The sequence below is a fragment of the Cebus imitator genome, unplaced genomic scaffold, assembly GCF_001604975.1.
Source record: "Cebus imitator isolate Cc_AM_T3 unplaced genomic scaffold, Cebus_imitator-1.0 Scaffold62, whole genome shotgun sequence".
Taxonomy (NCBI): domain Eukaryota; kingdom Metazoa; phylum Chordata; class Mammalia; order Primates; family Cebidae; genus Cebus; species Cebus imitator.
Window position 1 is genome coordinate 742,400 of NW_016107377.1, and position 20,252 is coordinate 762,651.

The window sequence follows — 20,252 nt, forward strand, 5'->3', positions numbered from 1 at the left end:
AAAATTAGCTGGGCATGGTGGTGCGTGCCTGTAATCCCAGCTACTCAGGAGGCTGAGGCAGGAGAATTGCCTGAACCCAGGAAGCGGAGGTTGCGACGAGCCGAGATCGCGCCATTGCACTCCAGCCTGGGTAACATGAGTGAAACTCCATCTCAAAAAAAAAAAGAAAAAAAGTGAGTATTGCTTCAGGGTCCATTTCATGAGCCTAAGCTGTAGCTGGAGAAAACAAAAGGTTTCCTCTACAGCAGTGACTGTAAGAATACACTGTCATGGCAACAATTCAAAGCTGAAAATGACAATTCAAGTTACTGAAGAAACAGGACATTTGCTTTCTGGCACTCATGAAGGTAGCAACATTAAAAAGGCGGTAATTTATTTGCATATTCAGTCGCAAAGATAAATGTGTCAGCTTGCTTTGGGGTTGATCGTTTATGAAGTATACCTCTTCAAAGCCAGATGTGATTCTATCTGATAACCAGGGAAAGGTGACAGCAGTTCCCGGGAGCTCATTTTTCTTTTGTACTACCAAAAAGAAAAAAAGGCGGGGGAGTAGTCTGCCATGCCCCTTTACTCTCTCTTCTGTCTGAAAATGAGCCTCCCAGGGCTGGCTCACAAGACATTCCTTCTGAGAAGCCTTCCTCATATCCTTTGTGGTCTGGTCATGGAGCCCGCTAGTGCTTAAGACACCATGTTCACTTCTCTGTGGGCATCTTTTGCCTATCACGGACCGAGTTCATCAAACCACCTGGCTGTCAGCAGTGTCTGGCACATAGAGGTCCCTCACCAAATGCTGACGGCAGATGACCAGCCGTGGCTGGTGATTTCGTGAGGCTGATTCTCAAGCCAGCTTGGGTCAGGAGCGGCAGTGCTGCTGGTGGAGGAGGCGGCTGGAAACTACACATGCGTGGTCCACAGATCCAACCGTGGGAACTGTTATCATAGGCGATCTTGGGTTTTTCTTTCTTTTTTTTGGAGACAGTCTCACTCTGTTGCCCAGGCTGGGGTGTAGTGGTGTGATCTCGACTCACTGCAACTTCTGCCTCCCAGGTTCAAGCGATTCTCCTACATCAGCCTCCCAAGTAGCTGGGATATTACAGGGACCTGCCAACACACCCAGCTAATTTTTGTATTTTTAGTAGAGATGGGGTTTCACTATGTTGGCCAGGCTGGTCTCGAACTCCTGACCTCAGGTGATCCAACCACCTCGGCCTCCCAAAGTGTTGGGATTACAGGCATGAGCCACCGTGCCCAACCCAATCTTGGGTTTCCGAAGCACTTTTCCAGTAAGAACCTCTGCTTACTGACAATGACACCATCATTTCTCATCTTAAATAGAAAAGTCTCCTAATCTTTGGCTTTTATAACAGAACTGGAAAAGCTCAGAAAATATCCTACCTCTGAAAAATTATTTTTCTTTAAAAAAATCAGAGACAAAGCAATTGAGCTTAGCTCCCAATACATAAAAATAACTCATGTCACCTCCAAGTTGGGCAAAATTCCTTATCACAAATGTTCAATATGTGTAGCCAGGATACGAGATAAAAGTAAAAATCAGAAAGCTAAGCAGGCTTTCAGAGTAGATCTTAAGTAAGAAAAAATACTGCCATCAGATTTTTTAAAGGTCTTGTTTGATAATATCCTAATTAAGCTATAGAAATTTCTGCCAAGAGAAACATGAAAAAGCCAATAGTAGGAAATTGGTTAAGTAGATCATAAGAAACTCAGAAAAAGGAATACTTCGTAACCAGTAAAATGATGGTACAGAAGGTTGTTTTATCAACTGTGTTCAATGGAAAACAGAATACAATATGTGGGGTATAAGCCTATTTAAATAAAATGTATGTATATTTATACCAAATTGTTAACCATAATTATCTCTACATAGTAGCAATGTGTGTGATACTTCTTTTTTGCTTGTGTATTTACTAAATTTTATAAGAATATATGTACTACTTTTAGAATAACAAAAATACTTTTAAGTTTGGTTTTTTTTTTAAGGCCTGTTGAGCACCTCTTGCGATTAGGCAGTATTTGGTAAGCTCTTCCTGCAAAGGAAGGGCAAAAACAGGGCAAACATGGTGAAAACAATAACTGGGGCAGGGAAAGGAGAGGAAAGAATATCACGTTACCTGATGCTGGATGCTTTTCCCTAGTATCTTTTTTTGACACAGTCTTGCTCTGTTGCCCAGGCTGGAGTGCAGGTGGCGTGAGCTTGCCTCATTACAACTTCTACCTCCCGGGTTCAAGCAATTCTCCTGCCTCTGCCTCTTAAGTAGCTGGGATTATAGGTGTGCACCACCACGGCTGGCTAATTTTTGTATTTTTAGTAGATACATGGTTTCAGCATGTTGGCCCAGCTGGTCTTGAACTCCTGGCCTCAAATGATCCACCCGCCTCAGCCTCTCAAAGTGTTGGGATTACAGGTGTGAGCCACCACACCCAGCCCTGTAGTATCTTAACTATTCAGTCCTCGAATCTAGTCCTAGGCTGAGGCATTTTATTCCAACATAAGAATTCTGAATATAGTCTATAAAAAATCTTCTAAGAAAATGCCAACTACCACAGAATGGTTATGCCCTAGCAAAAGAAGTAAGTCAGTATTCAGGTAAATGGAAATTCTATTATCTAACAGAATACAGACTGACCTCTAATATTCTCTTAGCTCATCTTTGATACACTATCCAGGACTCTTTCTCCAATTGTTTTGGACTTTTTGGGGCGGTGGGAGAATGGGGTCTTGCTATGTTGTCCAGGCTGGTCTCAAACATCCGGGCTCAAGTGATCCTCCCACCTCAGCCTTCTGAGTAGCTGGAATTACAGCAGAAGCAGAAGCCACCATGCCTGGCTTCCTTCAGCTACTTTGTCTGTGCCTTTTCAGTTTTGGCAAAATTCTTTGGGTTTCTTGCCCACATGTTAATGACCACCATAAAATGCAGAGTTCAAGGAAATATCCCTGCATCAGAAAAATATATTTGAGATTATCTTAAATGCATTTCCTTTCCAATTTTTGTTTTGTTTTTGAGGCAGGGTCTCGCTCTGTTGACCAGGTTGGAGTGCAGTGGCTCCATCATAGCTCACTGCATCCCATGTGGCTAGGAATACAGGCACATGCTATGACACCTAGCAAATTTTTTTTTTTTTTTTTTTTTTTGAGATGGAGTCTCGCTCTATCGCCAGGCTGGAGTACAGTGGGGCGATCTTGGCTCACTGCAAACCTCCACCTCTTGGGTTCAAGCGATTCTCCTACCTCAGCCTCCTAAGTAGCTGGGACTACAGGTGCTCGCCACAAAACACCCAGCTAATTTTTGTATTTTTAGTAGAGACAGGGTTCATCATGTTGGCCAGGATGGTCTAGATCTCTTGACCTTGTGATCTGCCTGCCTCGGCCTCCCAAAGTACTGGGATTACAGGCGTGAGCCACCTTGCCTGACGACACTCAGCTAATTTTTTTATTTTTTGTACAGATTGAGTCTCACTATGTTACCCAGGCTGGTCTCAAACTCCTGGCCTCAAGCAATCTTCCCACCTCAGCCTCCCAAAATGATGGCATTACAAGTGTTAGCCACTGTGCCCAGTCCTCCAATAACTTCTTTTTCTTCTTCTTTTGTTTTTTAAAGATGGACTCTCACTCTGTTGCCCAGGCTGGAGTGCAGTGGTGTGATCTCAGCTCAATGTAACCTTTGCCTCCCGGGTTCAAGCCATCCTCCTGCCCCAGCCTCCTGAGTAGTTGGGATTATTTTTAGTAGAGGTGGAGTTTCACCATGTTGGCCAGGCTGGTCTTGAACTCCTAACCTCAGGTGATTCACCCACCTCGGCCCCCCCAAAGTGCTGGATTACAGTGGCGAGCCACCACACCCAGCCCCCAACGACTTCTTGACATTTAATTATTCATCTTTAATTTATCAGATCCCATCAACTAGGGCAGTAATGCCAACAAATATTTGAAAACTAACTGCAGTTTCCAAAGTGGCATTTATACAATAGCATCTTAAGGCCAGGCACCTATCAGCATTACTACCTTATTTTAAAGCTGTGAAAAGGAAGGTGACATGCAACAGCTAGTGGGGCCTCTGTCTATTGCTTTTGTCTCCAATGTTGCCCAAACACTCACCCCTCAACAGGCCGCTTCATCATCATCTGGGGAACTTACTAAAAACCTATGGTCTTGGGACTCACCCCAGACCAAATGAATCAGAAGCTCTGAGGGTGGGGCCTGGGAATGTCACACTTAATCAGCACCCTCAGTGATGCTGAGAAGCTGGGCTCGAAAACCACCACTGAAAGGTAGGTCAAAAAAGGTGGGTGTAACCAGGCACAATGGCTCACACCTGTAATCCCAGCACTTTGAGAGGCTGAGGTGGGCAAACTGCTTGAGCCCAGGAGTTCAAGAACAGCTTGGGCAACATGACAAAACCTTGTCTCTAAAAAACTTTTTAAAAAATTAGCCTGGAGTGGTGGCACATGCCTGTAAGTCCCAGCTACTTGGGAGGCTGAGGTGGGAGGATTGATCACTTGAACCCAGGAGGTCAAGGCTGTGGTAAGCTGTGATGGAGCCACTGCACTCCAGCTTGGGTGACAGAGCGAGACCATGTCTCAAAAAAAAAAAAAAAGGTGGACTCTCCTCTACTAACCACCCCTGGACCTTGACCACATTCTGGCGGCATGTCAAGGCTTGTCAGGACAGAAAGACGGAGAAAGATACTGGGTGAACTGATCACCGAGAGGACAAGCAACTGTACACATGCTGTGTGGAAATATCTGCCCCTCTGTTACAAGGATCTCTAGTTCTGCCACATGAAGAACGTCTGTTCTCTGCCCTCGTACTTACTTGGTCAGGACAATGGAGACTGCATCGTTGAGAATACTTTCTCCAAAGACCAGCATGTTGAGCACTGGGTCCACATGAAGTGCATTGAAAATAGCAATAGTGGCCACTGGATCGACAGCTGATATTAGGGAGCCAAATGCAAAACTGTAAGAGACAGAGGGAAGGGGAGATTCTGTAACGTGTGTCACTTGGTCCATATATTAAAGCATTGAAGTCAAAGGCCATATTTAACAGAAGGCAATACTACACAGTAGAGCTGAACTATAGAAAGCAGTGTACTTTTTCCCATTTATATACTGCTGACATTGTGGATGGAGTGTGAAAGGCCCACTCTAAATTAAGTTGTTAGGAATTGCCTGGTTTCCTACTGTCAGCACAGAGACTTGACTTTGACCAGTGATCACCAGTGATGGAGATTTTTGCTTAGATATATTTATTATACACCGCCCAGTCCCACGGATCAGAGCAGCTGGAGCCAAATGGTTCATGAGCTCCTGTGTCTGACGTCTGCTCTGCCCCTTGCCACCAGGCCCTTGGAGTGCTGTCTGTGACCAACCCCAGCCTGTACTCAGATTTGTAACATCTAAGAAAGTGTCAAAATCCAGTAGCAACCCCAGCGTACTTTGGGGGTGAGTGGTGTGGACAGCAGATAAAAACACTGAGGCCATCTCCCAACTGGGTCAGTGACCTCCCTGACAGTCCCCGTGAAGATCTTCTCACCCCAGCGGATATGTGCTGATTATTTAAAATGTTTCAGGCATGGAGGCTAACAACAGCAACCTACCATGGCTGGCACTATTCTAAGCACGTCACACATGGTGACTCAACAATCCAGACAGTGACCGTATGTGAGAGTGCTACTACTGCCCCAATGACAGAGGAGAAAACTTCAGGACAACAGGATGATGAAGTAACTTGTCCAAGGTCACTCAGCTAACAAGCGGCAGAGCCTGGCTATCTGCCCAGAGTCGGTGTTGCTACCCCAAATGGTACATACGGCAATACCAAGAGATGAAGGCAAATTCAGACAACAGCAAGTGTGACACAGGAAATCAATTGAGGTGACATGAGAAGGTGGGGTGGGGGGTGTAGGTGTGGAAGCCACTTAGATTGGGGGGTCTGGAGAGGCCTCTCTGAAGAGATGACCCATGTAAGCAAGAACCTACGTGTTAAGAAGCAGCTGGCCAGGCCAAGAGCTGTAGGCAGAATGACAGCAAGCGACCCCTGGGGTGGGAGCAAGCCTGATGCCTGAGGAACAGAAGGTGCATGTGGTGGTGGCGGTGAGGTGAGTGGCAGGAGCCACAGGAGGCTGGCAAGGAAGGCAAGACCAGCTCCCCCGAGGGGCCTTGTGGGCCACATGAGCCTGGACGATTCACTGTCCCTGCCCGCTCGTGATTTTCCCACAAGTCTCTGTGCCGTGCCTGGTGTGATATCTTTCTAGTGCAGCAGAATGGGTGGGTCAGCCCCGTTCCACAACACCAGCCAAAACATGGAGCCCCAATGGCCAGCTTGTGTCAGTCATTAGCCAGACACGCCTGCCCTGAGCTTCCAACCTCACCAAGCCTGGGTCTGGGGGGAAGAGGACGTTGGTCTGGGCAGCCTTCGATGGGTGATCTTATGGCTGCAGGGTCAGGAAGAGGAGAGCTGACTGAGGAAATGCCTGGCTGCCTTGCCAGGTCCAGGTCTCTTCATAAGTCAATCATTTGACCTCTGGTTTCCATGGTAGCTGCCTGTGAATGTGATTCATGTGCATTAATCCAGAGCGCCTCGGGATCCCAGGCTGAGGATTCAGTTCCCAGACTTTGCCTGCCCTCACAGAGATGACATCACAGCTTTGTGATGCTGAATTTTCATCATGGGAGAATTCCCACGGTCTGTACTGGGCATGACCCAGAGACACTTGCAGAAGGCAAGCAGGCAGGCAGGCAGGAAGAAGGGAGGGAAGGAGGAAAGGGAAGGTAACTCCACCAAACAAGTGTCCATCTGGGAGGCCCTCTTTTGTTGATAGCTGGTCCGCAGGCCCTTGCACCACAACCCAGACATGGAGCTTCTGGTTGCTTTTCTATTCCCACTCTCATCAACCGCAGCCACATCACCAGAGGCAGTGAAGGAAGGAGGATGATGTCTAAAAAATGTATCCTAGGACAGGCACAGTGGCTCACGCCTGTAATCTCAACACTTTGGGAGGCTGAGGTGGAAGGATGGCTTGAGCTTAGGAGTTTAGGACCAGCCCGGGCAATACAGAGAGAACCCCATCCCTCCACACACAAAAATTATCTGGAAGTGGTGGCGCACACCTGTAGTCTGAGATACCCGGGAGGCTGAGTCAGGAGGATGGCTTGAGCTCAGGAGTTTAGGACCAGCCCGGGCAATACAGAGAGAACCCCATCCCTCCACACACAAAAATTATCTGGAAGTGGTGGCGCACACCTGTAGTCTGAGATACCCGGGAGGCTGAGTCAGGAGGATGGCTTGAGCTCAGGAGTCTGAGGCTATAGCAAGCTGCGATCATGCCACTACACACCAGCCTCGGTGAAGCGCAGGCCCGCCACAGACTCACAGTTCCCTGTGCTGTGCCTCTCCTACCCCTGCAGGATATGCTTTTTATTTTATTTTTTTAAAATCTGTTTATGGGTATTCACTGCACAATGCTTCACTTTTTCTGTATGTTTAAATTTTTCATAAGAAAAGGCTGGGGCAACATTCATCTTAAGTAAGCCAACTGATGTCTCATGCCTCCTTAAAATGTATAAAACCGCTCTGATCATTGTGGGCACATGTCGTTGGGACCTCCTGAGGCTGTGTCATGGGTGCGTGTCCTCAATCTTGGCAAAATAAACTTTCTAAATTAACTGAAAAAAACAAAACAAACAAAAGGTTGGGAAAAATGCTTTGTATAAACTATGCAACACATTTAGTATGCTTGGGAATCTAAATTGAGGCAGAGTTTTTTTGTATTTTTTTTTTTTTTGAGATGGAGTTTTGCTGTGTCTCCCAGGCTGGAGTGCAATGGTGCAATCTCGGCTCACTGCAACCTCCACCTCCAGGGTTCAAGCAATTCTCCTGCCTCAGCCTCCCGAGTAGCTGGGATTACAGGCGCCCACTACCATGCCCAGCCAATTTTTGTATTTTTAGTAGAGATGGGGTTTTGCCATGTTGGCTAGGCTGGTCTCAAACTCCTGACCTTAGGCAATCCACCTGTCTCGCCCTCCCAAAGTGCTGGGATTACAGGCCTGAGCCACCACACCCAGCCAAGGCAGAGTATTTCTGGTCTCGATCTCTTGACCTTGTAATCCACCCGCCTCGGCCTCCCAAAGTGCTGGGATTACAGACTTGAGCCACCCGCGCCCGGCCAAGGCAGAGTATTTCTGACAGTGAAGATGAAAAGTATAAAATACAAACTGCTGAATCATTGAGAGGTCTGTATTGAAAGAGGGTCATTTAACCTGACTGTCAGCTGTTCTACTTCACATCTTCAGGACCTCATCTTTTAAAGGCCAGAAGCTAGAAGTTCAATTTAAAAATGTATTTTCTTTAATTCCATAACCCCAAAAGACAGTAGCATCAACAAAATGAAAAAGAAATGGACTAAGGTAGTGAAATAATTCAGGATCTCTAAGAGTGAAATCTCTCTCCAGCAAGGTATCACTAGAACAAAACAGAACATGTGCAACAAAGTTATTTTCATGTTTTCTACAGGTTGCAAAAGGTGGTCTGTGGCTCTCATGTTTGGTCTGCATGGTGTTTGTGAAAAACTGGGCAAGCTGTCAACATTGAAAAACTGGAAAATTACAATCTAGAGACCTAGCCTCTTTTTGAAAAAAAAAAAATTGTTTAAAATATCCACTAATATTGGGCCCAGATTTCCGCATGGTAATTATGAGTTGGAGCCGAGAAGTGGCTGTCCCTTCATGCAGAGTGTGTTCTCCCACTGGCCTTGCCCACCTCTGGATTCACACAGCTGGCCAGCTTCCCTCTGTTAAGTGCTCGGCCAGGCCCTGTGGCTGTGTGGGCTTGCGACCCCAGAGCATTCCCCATCCATGGGACCGTCACTTTCTAATAGCAAAGGAAGCTTCTGCACACAGAGAAGAAAGCACAACCCAGCTCTAAGTCAGCGTGTATACAGGGCAATTCTTTTCCTGTCCTCCACCTGAACATCCCAAACACTGATTCAACTCAACTTCACAGAAAGTTATCCAGCATTGTCTGTATCTCTAAGCAGTTGCTCCCAAAACAGGCTGAAGGTTTGAATACTGTGATACCTTCCTTTACTGGGCATTTCTTTTCATTTGCAAAGTACCTACAAAACACAGGACATCAGTTCTGCTTTGTTTCCAGCTGCCACGGAATGTGGCTTTTGCTACTTGTTTATGTATCAAAACTGTCTTACAACAAAAGCTCCAAAATTGATGTCCTGGGCTGGGGTGGGTGGTGAGCGGAGGTGGAAATAGAATTGCATTTGTTATCAGAGACACAGTTCCCATGAAAAGGGTTCCCAGATTCTAGTCCCAAGTTGCTAAACTACTGCTAAATCCTGAAAGCTCTGACTAACCCCACAGCAAGGAGCTGGGGACAAACTTGTGGCCCTGCTGCCCAGCTCCCTAGCCATGCCACAAGACCAAACCAGGTGCCAGTGGTAAATGCAGATACATTGAGCAAGGCTATGTACTCTCAGAGGGGGGAACCCAGGTTACACTCTGCGTGGGCACTTTTTCAGCACTAGATCTGGTACCTTCTGCGAGACAACTGCCTCAACCTACTGAGGCTGCTTCTCACTATGCAGTTCTGGGAATTCTTGGATGGGGCTCATGGGAAGTGCTCACAGGAGTGACTTCAGATGGAGGGGCTTTCTACAATATCCACAATAGAGGTCTTGGCCCTGCTTCCCCGACCCCAGGCTTGGTGGGAATCTCAGAGGAAAGTTTCTCCCTCACTTCCCGCTCCATCCATAATCTATCAAGGAGACAACTTTTTGTTATGGCGACTGAAAAGTCTTGGAAACAATAAGAACACAATGGTAAGGTGTTTGTATGCACATGGGCAGGGCAGTTAGCTGAGCAGAGTTACCCCCCTCCAAAGCTTAAACTAAATCATTCCAATCAGCAGTGCCCAACTAGGGAGCTTCAAAAGTCTTTAGTATAGTTTTGATTCATTTCAGAGGTACAAATTAACTCAGAGTAAGATTCTATAGCAGAAATCCTTACCAAAACTAAATATACAGAGAGAGAATAGAACAGAACCACACCCAGGAAGCAATGTGGAGAAAATGTGCCCCTGTGTGAAAAGCAGTCGCATGGGTGTTACAATATGAAGGATTTACCTGTCTGTCATGTTGAGTTTAGAGATTACATCAGCCTGTAAAATAAAACACACAAACACACAGACACACAAAAAAAACCCTGGAGAACAGCCAAGAAGATTTAAATGTCCATTAGTGCTTTATTAAAACTAATAAGGACATTAATCTTCAGTTCCCAAACCACTTGAAAAATAAAGAAGGCTCCTAAGTTTTTGTTGAAGCATGCATTCCATCAGCATGCAACAGAAGTATGGAAAAGAATGCTACCTTTGTCAAGCCCAATTCACTGCCGTTTCCTTAAGTTTATTCTTACTTAATACTAGAAGCTGAGCAATAAAAAAAGCTGCATGACAGACAGATTTATTCTGGTGCCATCAAAGCAGCAATATAGGTGAAAATCCAATGGAATGAATTTTGGCTACCGAGAGAAGAAAGCAGCTGACATGTGTTAAATAAATCTGCCTGTCACCCAGACACCTGACCCTCAACTCAGTTTTCAGAACTGGGACAGGCAAACTTTCTGCAACTGACAATAAAGGAAAAGATGCGACATGCGTGGACATGCATAATGCAAAACTACAGATATTACCTTCCTAGGGATGTTTGGTCTACATTAATTTGAATTAATGTTAAGTCTAAAGTAGAGAACACCCAACTGATACCACTGGGACGTGGTTTAGTAATTGTGGAAAATCCAGAGTATATAATTCTACAGGTAGACTGCTTAGAATTGAGTGAACAGATTCAGAATCATCTTTCAGTATTTCTCCAATGCCAGCAGAAAAGCACATGTTTGATTTTAAAATGCAAATTTTGATCAAAAAACAGCATTCAACCCAATTCGGTCTACCTGACAACACAACTGTTTGAAGTTCTTGATGGCATCTATTTGGCTTTATTTTTAGGTATTCCAGTTTAAGGTAGCATTGGTTTGCAAATAAAATCAAATACTATGGGGGGGAGGGGAGTATAGAAAAGCTTTACTAAATTCCAGATACCAAAGGTCTTGGGGGACATGTTGAAACAATTTAGCCTGCCTCTACTGCGCCTCATATGAAGCTAGGATTTTCTTCCAGAAGGAATTTACCCTAAGGATGAAACCCAGGCCCCACGAAGTGGCCCCATTTCACCTTCCCATCTCCTGGCACTAGCTCTAAGAATGTAAGACTTTCAAAGTATTTCAAAGATGATTTTCTTACCTGACCCAGAAAATAAATTCCTCCACCTACTACAAAAGCGGAGATTGCCGTCCCAAACACAGCAAACAGAGTGATGGAACCAATATTCTGAAAAAAGTTACCCTGTTTGAAAGAGCAGAAATCAGGGAAATGATTAGAAAGCCAGTCCTGTCAGTGAAGGCATGGCCTGCACACCTCGCCCTCCTTGCAGATTTGATTCTCGGTAAAAGGTACCACTGCCCGCCCTGCGTGGCCCTGGGAGTCTGGGGGTCCTCCTGCACCACACTCCCCCACCTACTGCAGTGTCCACTAACTCATATCATCTTTCACCTGGAACACTGCACAGCTTCGCATGAGTCACCTCAACATCTCCGGGTCCCTTTCCCTCCACGATCCAGTACTTCCAGAATGATCTTCACAAAAGACAAATCTGATGGTGCTGCCTTCACCTGGACCCCTACTTCCACTTACATTGCAGCTAGGCCAGGCGCAGTGGCTCACGCCTGTAATCCCAGCACTTTGGGAGGCTGAGATGGGCGGATCATGAGGTCAAGAGATCGAGACCATCCTATGGTGAAACCCCGTCTCTACTAAAAATACAAAAAAATTAGCTGGGCGTGGTGGTGTGCACCTGTAGTTGCAGCTACTCGGGAGGCTGAGGCAGGAGAATTGCTTGAAACTGGGAGGTGGAGGTTGCAGTGAGCCGAGATCGAGCCACTGCGCTCCAGCCTGGCACCTGGCGACAGAGCAAGACTCTGTCTAAAAAAAAAAAAAAAAAAAATGCAGCTAGTCCCCATCCTGGATGACTCGACCCCTGGGGAGGCCTCTGGGCTCATCTGGGACCATGTTCGCCTTTGTTCTCTGGGCTCCAGTCCCACTGGTGGCTTCTAGCAGGTTGTGCTCCCTCTTTGCTTGTTAAGCTTGCATCATCCCGAGATCTCAGGACATTTCAACTCTTCCCGATCCCTCAGCCAGCTCCCAGCTCAGATCCTAGTCTATGCTCTCAGGGCACAGTCACCCTCTCTTGTTGCCGTTGACAAGGCTGCAGCTTTGCTCTTATTTATGTAACTGATGTCTGACTTTCCCATGAGGCTGCAGGCTCTGGGCAATGACCACATCTGTGCACAGCACAGTCCCCGACATAACGCCCATCAGATGGAGGACGCCCAACAGACAGGCACTGAAGGAATTAACTGTTTCACGTCTAAGGTCCAAAGTCCACAGAATTAGGATATCAAGATATACTATCAGAGAGTCCTTTTTCCTGGCCATATCTTTTAAACAATTTTACTTCACTCTATTAGTATCATCATTAACATAAAATGTCATAAACATTTTATGACAGATAAAATGTTTCCATCTGCACTTCGCAGCATTTAAGATAAAATATTCAAGTCCAAGTAGCATGGTAACATCTTTCAAATTTCCATAAAATTAAGGAAATTAAGCTATTTATTATAATCCTATGGACTCCATTTAGGAGCCACCAAGAGGCTTTGATCACCCCCGATTGGGGGCGTGAATAAGAATCTTGTTTTTAGCTCAGAAATTGCCAAACCAGGGACATCAGGACCTGGCATTTTAAAGCCCTCTTATGAAACAGTGTCCTCGGCTGAACACTGACTGCCCCCACTAATCCTACCTCCTGGAAGTTTCTTTGCAATTTTGACTTGGCTGCCTAAAGTCTGACATTCAATTCCTTTGTTTAGCTTATCAATCTTTACTGCACAAAGAATTTTAAAATAACTCAAGGCAAACACAATAATTTGGTTTTTCAAAACAAAGGGCTTTCAATCTATGAGTCTCTCTTTGCAAATCACTGTTTTCTTTTGTCGCTTAAAAACAGATTAATCAGTTTTGACCTGTGTGCAGAGATCTAATGTTGATACAATTTATATAGTTAATATTAATCTGGTTTCTGAACATTTATCCAAATTCAAGTTATCACACTACAAGAACTTCCCTCTGCTACATAAAGCAAATTTATCTGTTTCTCTTTCACATAATTAACAACCTATTATTTGTGTAATATTCACAATTTAAAGAACCAGTAGCTGCCTAGCTAATTCACATCAACTGATGATAATCTTACTGAAATTTGTATTCCAGATCCAAATTTACATTAGCAAACATCACAATATTAAAATAAAACATTCAAAGTTTACTTCCTAGCATCTTTGGGGGAGGACAGAAAGCGGACAAAAGTTTCAGAATCGGCATTTCGTCATCCTATCAGTCCTTTCATATAAACTGTCACATTTTCTGCTGGAAAGTCATCTTCAACAAAATGTTTTTCTAAGAAACTATTGCTTTCCTCAAATCCCTTCCCTCCCCTGCAAAAAAATAGAAAATAAAAACTTTACATGCTCAAATATTCAAAATGTCATATTTGTAAGTCAAAATCAAGTCAATTTCCTCAGCATGTTTTGAAATATTTCATAATCTGCTTACAATTAAGATTTGTTTACAAAGTAAAAGAAGGAAAGACATGGTGACCTTCAACTTAATGTTTCCTTGTTTCTTTTTTAAAAATTATCTGATGTCAGTAACAGTTTGTAAGACTTGGGAATATTTTTTACATTAAACTTCCTTTTCAGCTGGGTGTGGTGGTGCATGCCTGTAATCCCTGCACTTTGGGAAGCCGAGGAGGGCGGATCACAGGGTTCTCAAGAATTCAAGACCAGCCTGGCCCAAATTAGCCAAGCATGGTGGCACATGCCTGTAGTCCCAGATACTTGGGAGGATGAGGCAGGAGAATTGCTTGAACCCAGGAGGTGGAGGTTGCAGTGAGCCAAGATCAAGCTCTTGTACTCCAGTCTGGGCTACAAGAGCAAAACTGTCTCAAAATAAAGAATTAAAATAAAATAAAATAAATAAACTTCCTTTTCACTTTTTCTTTGGATAGATGCACAATAAAATTATGACTTTAAAAAACATCTGGACTGAACATCTTAATACATTTTTGTTTTAGTACAGAAAAATCAAAGACTTAATTTCTATGTTTTTACCAAAAATTTCTAGACAAATCTAACTCATTTTAAAAAATTATTTATTTATTTATACCATGTCACCAAGAAGTTAAGTTTATTTTTATTTATTTATTTTTAAGACAAAGTCTCCCTCTATCATCCAAGCCGGAGTGCAGTGGCACAATCTCAGCTTACTGCAAGCTCTACCTCCAAGGTTCAAGCGATTCTCATGCCTCAGCCTCTAGAGTAGCTGGAATTACAGGCATGCTCAACCATGCCTGGCTAATTTTTGTATTTTTAGTAGAGATGAGGTTTTGCCATGTTGGCCAGGCTACTCTTGAACTCCTGACCTCAAGTGATCTGCCCACCTCGGCCTCCCAAAGTGCTGGGATTACAGACATGAGCCACTGCCCCAACCACATTAAGTTTAATAAGTTATTATTACTACTACTGGTGGTAATATTGTTATTAACAATAGCTAACATTTTTATCATTAATAACAACAAGAAGCAGCACTCCATTTATTTAGTGTGGTGAGTGGTGATTTACCTACATTCTTTCATCTAATGTAAATCTCAAAGCATCCTGGGACGTAGGGTTTTAGGGTTTTTGGTTTCTACTTTACCAAAAAGAAACCTGTAGAGGGCAGCACATGATTAGTCCTGTGTTGTGTCTCTCTGGCTTTCCTCTCTCCAAGGGCTGCCCTAAACGTTCCAATCTTCACAATTAAAAAAAAACGTAACATTCACAAAAGAGCTGTTGTATTATTAACATTAGTATTTTTTTTTTTTTGAGATGAAGTTTCTCTCTTGTTGCCCAGGCTGGAGTGCAATGGTGCGATCTCAGCTCACTGCACCCTCCATCTCCTGGGTTCAAACGATTCTCCTGCCCCAGCCTCCCCAGTAGCTGGGATTACAGGCATGTGCCAGCCGCCGGGCTAATTTTTTATTTTTAGTAGGGATGGGGTTTCTCCATGTTGGTCAGGCTGGTTTTGAACTCCTGATCTCATGTGATCTGCCTGCCCTGGCCTCCCAAAGTGCTGGGTTAATAGACATGAGCCACAGCACCCAGCCAATACTAGTATTTTAAGTTGAATCATTGTATTTTAAAACTGAAATACACTATGTTTAAAAAAAAACTCACAGACAAGGGAAAAAACTCACACAAACAGGCCTAAAACTGAGAAGCTCCTGGCCAGGCAGAAAGACTCACACTGGGGGGCTGGGTGTGGTGGCTCACACCTGTAATCCTAGCACTCTGGGAGGCTGACATGGATGGATCACTTGAGGTCAGGAGTTCGAGACCAGCCTGGCCAACATGGTAAAACCCCGTCTCTACAAAAAATACAAAAATTAGCTGGTATGGTGGTGTGCACCTGTAATCTCAGCTCCTCAGGAGGCTGAGGCAGGAGAATCTCTTGAATCCACGAGGCAGATGTTGCAGTGAGCCAAGATTATGCCACTGCACTCCAGCCTGGACAACAGAGCAAGACTCCATCTCAAAATAAATAAATAAATACTCATACTGGGAGTTGCAAGGCAAAGGCCATCAAGGCCAAGCCAAAGCAAAGAAGTGGGTAGGGGCCACCGCCACTGCTTGCCAGGGCAGGGAGGCAAGAATGGGTGGGGCAAGTGTGGGACCAGACAAGGAAGGATGGGGCTCCAGCCTGAAAAGCTGGACCAGGGAGTGGGCGAGAAGAGACAGAGACTGGGGGAGGAAGGATAATATCAAGCTGGGATCTGACGCCAGTGGAGGGTACTGAGAGGGAGACAAGGAAGGATGGATGGGCCTGAGGAAGCTAGAAAGGCCCCAATGGGGCAGCTGAAAGAAGCAAAAGCCCTGGGGTACATGTCCCCGTCATCCCAGGACACAGTCTAACCTCTTTATATGTAGCAGTCTGTGTCCAATAAGATGAGTCAATGCATCATTTGTGCACCACATAACATCACTTCAGCCATCTTCCTGGGCAAAGCACATGTTTATAGAAAGCACAGACTCAGTGAGCCACCCTGCCTGAAACCATTCAAACAGCCAACTGATCATGTCTGCTCCTCTCCAGAAGTCAGGCACTGTAGTCCAGCTGCCACTGAGCACACCCAAGAAGGAGCAGAGCTGCTGCTGCTGCTAAATTAACACCCAAGCTTTTAAGGAACTTGCCTTACAACATGAGAAACCCCCCAGACCAAAGCACCAATGTGTGCCAATCTCACCTTGTGTAATGAATATCCAGACTCAAAGATAATAGGGGGAAGCAGGAGGAGGAAAAACATGTTTGGACGAAACATTTCTTCTTCCTGTAAATAGAAAATGGGTATCTTAAGAGGCACGAAATTTGTGTAATTAAGAAATAAATTCATCAATAAAGAGCCAAAATAATTCTCTCAGGGCCTGGTATAGTAGAAACGTACACCGTTTAAATAACTACTTGACAATAAAATCAAGCAGAATGAGAGGTCCCCTCACACCAAAAAAAATAAAACTGCATTTTGTTATTATTATATTATTATTTTGAGACAGTCTTGCTCTGTTGCCCAGGCTACAGTGCAGTGGTGCAATCACAGTTCCCTGCAGCTTCAAGCTCCTGGGCTCAAGTGATCCTCTCATTTTAGCCTCCTGAGGAGCTGGGACTACATGTTCGCACCACCACACTAAGCTAATTTTTTTCTTTCTTTTTTTCTTTTGTAGATACAGGGTCCCATTGTGTTGCCCAGGCTAGTCTCAAACTCCTAGCCTCAAGCAATCCTCCCAACCTAAGCTTCCCAAAGCGTGGAGATTATAGGTATGGACGAGATTTTTAAAGGTGACTGGCAAAAAGAAATAGCACAACAAACTGCTTCCAAACACACAGTAGTATGTTTTTTATTCCTTAGTACACAAAGAAAATTAATCTGAATATAGAAAATTTCAATTCTGGTTGCATACTTTCAAAACAAGTCCACAAATTGGAATCCTCCAGGAAAAAAGTAATGGTAAGTCCTAAAACAATCCACTCAGTAAATCCTACATATGGTTAAAATAGCTCTGTCTTCTTTCTGTTTGTCACAGACAACTCTGCCATTTTCCAAAGTCTGATATGATCAAACAGTCCCCAGTGGATATTCTTTGGACTTGGGACTTGGCTGGAAAGACAGCCCCTTACCATGTATATGTCTTGCTATAAAAGAATGCCTGTGGCTGGGTAATTTACAAAGGAATAATATTTATTTGGCTCATGATTCTGCTGTCTGGAAAAGTTCAAGACTGGGTATCTGGTAAGAACTTTAGGCTCCTTCCACTCATGGAGGAAGAGAAGAGGAGCCAGAGTGTACAGAGATTCATGGCAAGAGAGGAAGCGGGGCCGGGCGTGGTGGCTCAAGCCTGTAATCTCAGCACTTTGGGAGGCCGAGGCGGGTGGATCACGAGGTCAAGAGATCGAGACCATCCTGGTCAACATGGTGAAACTCCGTCTCTACTAAAAATACAAAAAATTAGCTGGGCATGGTGGTGCGTGCCTGTAATCCCAGCTACTCAGGAGGCTGAGGCAGGAGAATTGCCTGAACCCAGGAGGCAGAGGTTGCGGTGAGCCGAGATTGCGCCATTGCACTCCAGCCTGGGTAACATGAGTGAAACTCCGTCTCAAAAAAAAAAAAAGAGAGGAAGCCGGGGGCAGGGAGGCAGGACCAGGCTCTTTTTAACAATCAGCTGTATAGGGAACTAACAGAGTAAGAACTCACCCACCACCCACCACCCAGCAAGGGCATCAGTCTATCCATGAGGGTCTGCCCCCATGACCCAAACACCTCCAACACTAGGATCAAATTTCAACATGAAGTTTGGGGAGACAAACACCCAAACCACAGCATCATGCTTCCAGACTTGAATATTAAATGCCATTAGGAAAGATGTTTCTAGAATATAACCAGCCATCTTTGGAGGGATGAAACAATAACAATTTCATTTTCTATATTATTAATATATCTCTCTAGTTGTTGGTAGAATTTGGGAGAAATATATATTGGTCCTCAAGCCCAAAATGGTTATGTGTAATACACAGTCTATTTAAAAATGCAAAATCAGGCCCGGTGCAGTGGCTCACGCCTATAATTCAGTACTTTGAGAGGCTGAGGTGGGCAGATCACGTGAGGTCGGGAGTTCGACACCAGTCTGACCAACTTGGAGAAACCCCATCTCTCCTAAAAATACAAAATTAGCTGGGCATGGTGGCGCATGCTTGTAATCTCAGCTACTTGGGAGGCTGAGGCAGGAGAATTGCTTGAACCCAGGAGGCAGAGGTTGCAGTGAGCCAAGATCGCGCCATTGCACTTCAGCCCGGGCAACAAGAGCAAAACTCCATCTCAAAAAAAACCAAAATTAGGCCCTTTTTCGTATGAATATTTTCCCATGTCACAATTTTGATGGTCTAATTTCTTGTCAAAACCCCTATTCCAAAGAATGCCTAAATGTATTCCTACAAATGTATAGCTGTTACCATAAAGACTAAAAAATATTCAAAAAAGGCTCAAAAATAGAAGCAAATGATGACTTCTGAAATGCCTTATTAAGTTTTAAAATAGCAGCATGTACAACAAGCTCATGATTCAGACTGGGACTGTGTGAAAAAAAATGGGCCGAGCTCTGGCGGGTTTTATGGGGCAACCTATTCCCAGGGTCTGTGCAGCAGGACCACTATATACAGCCTTTTGGAGGTACAAAACTAATCCCTCCTGGGAATAAGGAGAATCTACCTATAATGGGGTTACACAGTGTACCCCAACCCCCACCCCAATTCATGTCTACCAGGAACCTCAGAATGTGACCTTATTTGGAAATAGAATCTCCGTAGATCTAATGAAGGTAAGGATCTAGATGACATTACACTAGATAAGGGAAAGCCAAATGCAGCAAACGTTGACTTGTAAGAGACAGAACAAGGCACACAGAGAAGAAGCCCATGTGAGCACAGAGACAGGGCTGATGCAGCCACAAGCCAAGGAAAACCTGGGCTACCAGAAGCTGGAAGGCACAATGAAGAATTCTTTTCTAGAGTCTTTGGAGGGAACCTGGTCCTACTGACACCTCGACTTCTCACTTCCAGCCTCCAGAACTGTGAGAAAACAAATCTTTGTTGTTTTAAGCCACTCAGTTTGTGGTAATTTGTTACTGCAGCCCTTATGAATACACCAACTTTCAGGGAAATAGTGTTGTAGCTCCTCTTGTCAATGACTCCCCCAAAATGGTCTGAGGTGGTTTTAGGTGGCACTAGAGCAATGTGTGTCAAATACCACTGACCTCACGGATTGAAAGTCAGCCCCTTTTGATTATTTCTTCAGTCCCAAATAAATCGAAGACATCTTAGGATGGCAATACTGCCTCTAAGGGCTCTCTCCAACGTGCTGATCTCCCGTGACAGACAGCAGCTTCAGCTGCCCTGATGCTTCAGCAGGCATCTGTACTACTTCATTTTTATCATGTTTACAAAACAATATTAGTTTCTCAATTAAAATAGTACTAATGTTGCCTTGAAAATAAATATGGCTGGGCACGGTGGCTCATGCCTGTAATCCCAACACTTTGGGAGGCCAAGGTAGGTGGATCATGAGGTCAGGACTTGGAGACCAGCCTGGCCAACCTGGTGAAACCCTGTCTCTACTAAAAATACAATAATTAGCTGGGAGTGGTGGCAGGTTCCTGTAATCCTAGCTACTCAGGAGACTGAGGCAGGAGAACTGCTTGAACCCAGGAGGTGGAGGTTGCAGTGAGCTGCAGACCATGCCATTGCACTCCAGCCTGGGCAACATAGTGAGACTGTCCCCAGCCCTCCTGCCCCCTGGCAAAAAAAAAAAGTATATAGGACAGGCAGGGTGGCTCATGCCTATAATCCTAACACTTCGGGAGGCCAAGGTGGGAAGAGCACTTGAGCTTAGGAGTTCAAGATCAGCCTAGGCAGCATAGTGACATCCCATCTCTACAATTTTTTTTTTTATTTCTTTTTTTTTTTT

At 44.7% G+C, this 20,252-nt stretch overlaps 1 protein-coding gene across 2 annotated transcripts in view; it reads right to left on the reverse strand.

Annotated features, from left to right (window-relative positions):
• The window catches only part of SLC9A8 (solute carrier family 9 member A8), a 78,839-nt gene that overhangs the window by 32,698 nt on the left and 25,889 nt on the right, over positions 1-20,252 (reverse strand). For both annotated transcript variants that reach the window (XM_017529930.2, XM_017529931.2), the window contains exons 5-8: positions 16,485-16,568; positions 11,327-11,428; positions 10,149-10,183; positions 4,829-4,972 (exon numbers count right to left, since the gene is read on the reverse strand). In XM_017529930.2, coding sequence (XP_017385419.1) covers positions 4,829-4,972; positions 10,149-10,183; positions 11,327-11,428; positions 16,485-16,568 — 365 coding nt within the window. The remainder of the gene's footprint in view (positions 1-4,828; positions 4,973-10,148; positions 10,184-11,326; positions 11,429-16,484; positions 16,569-20,252) is intronic.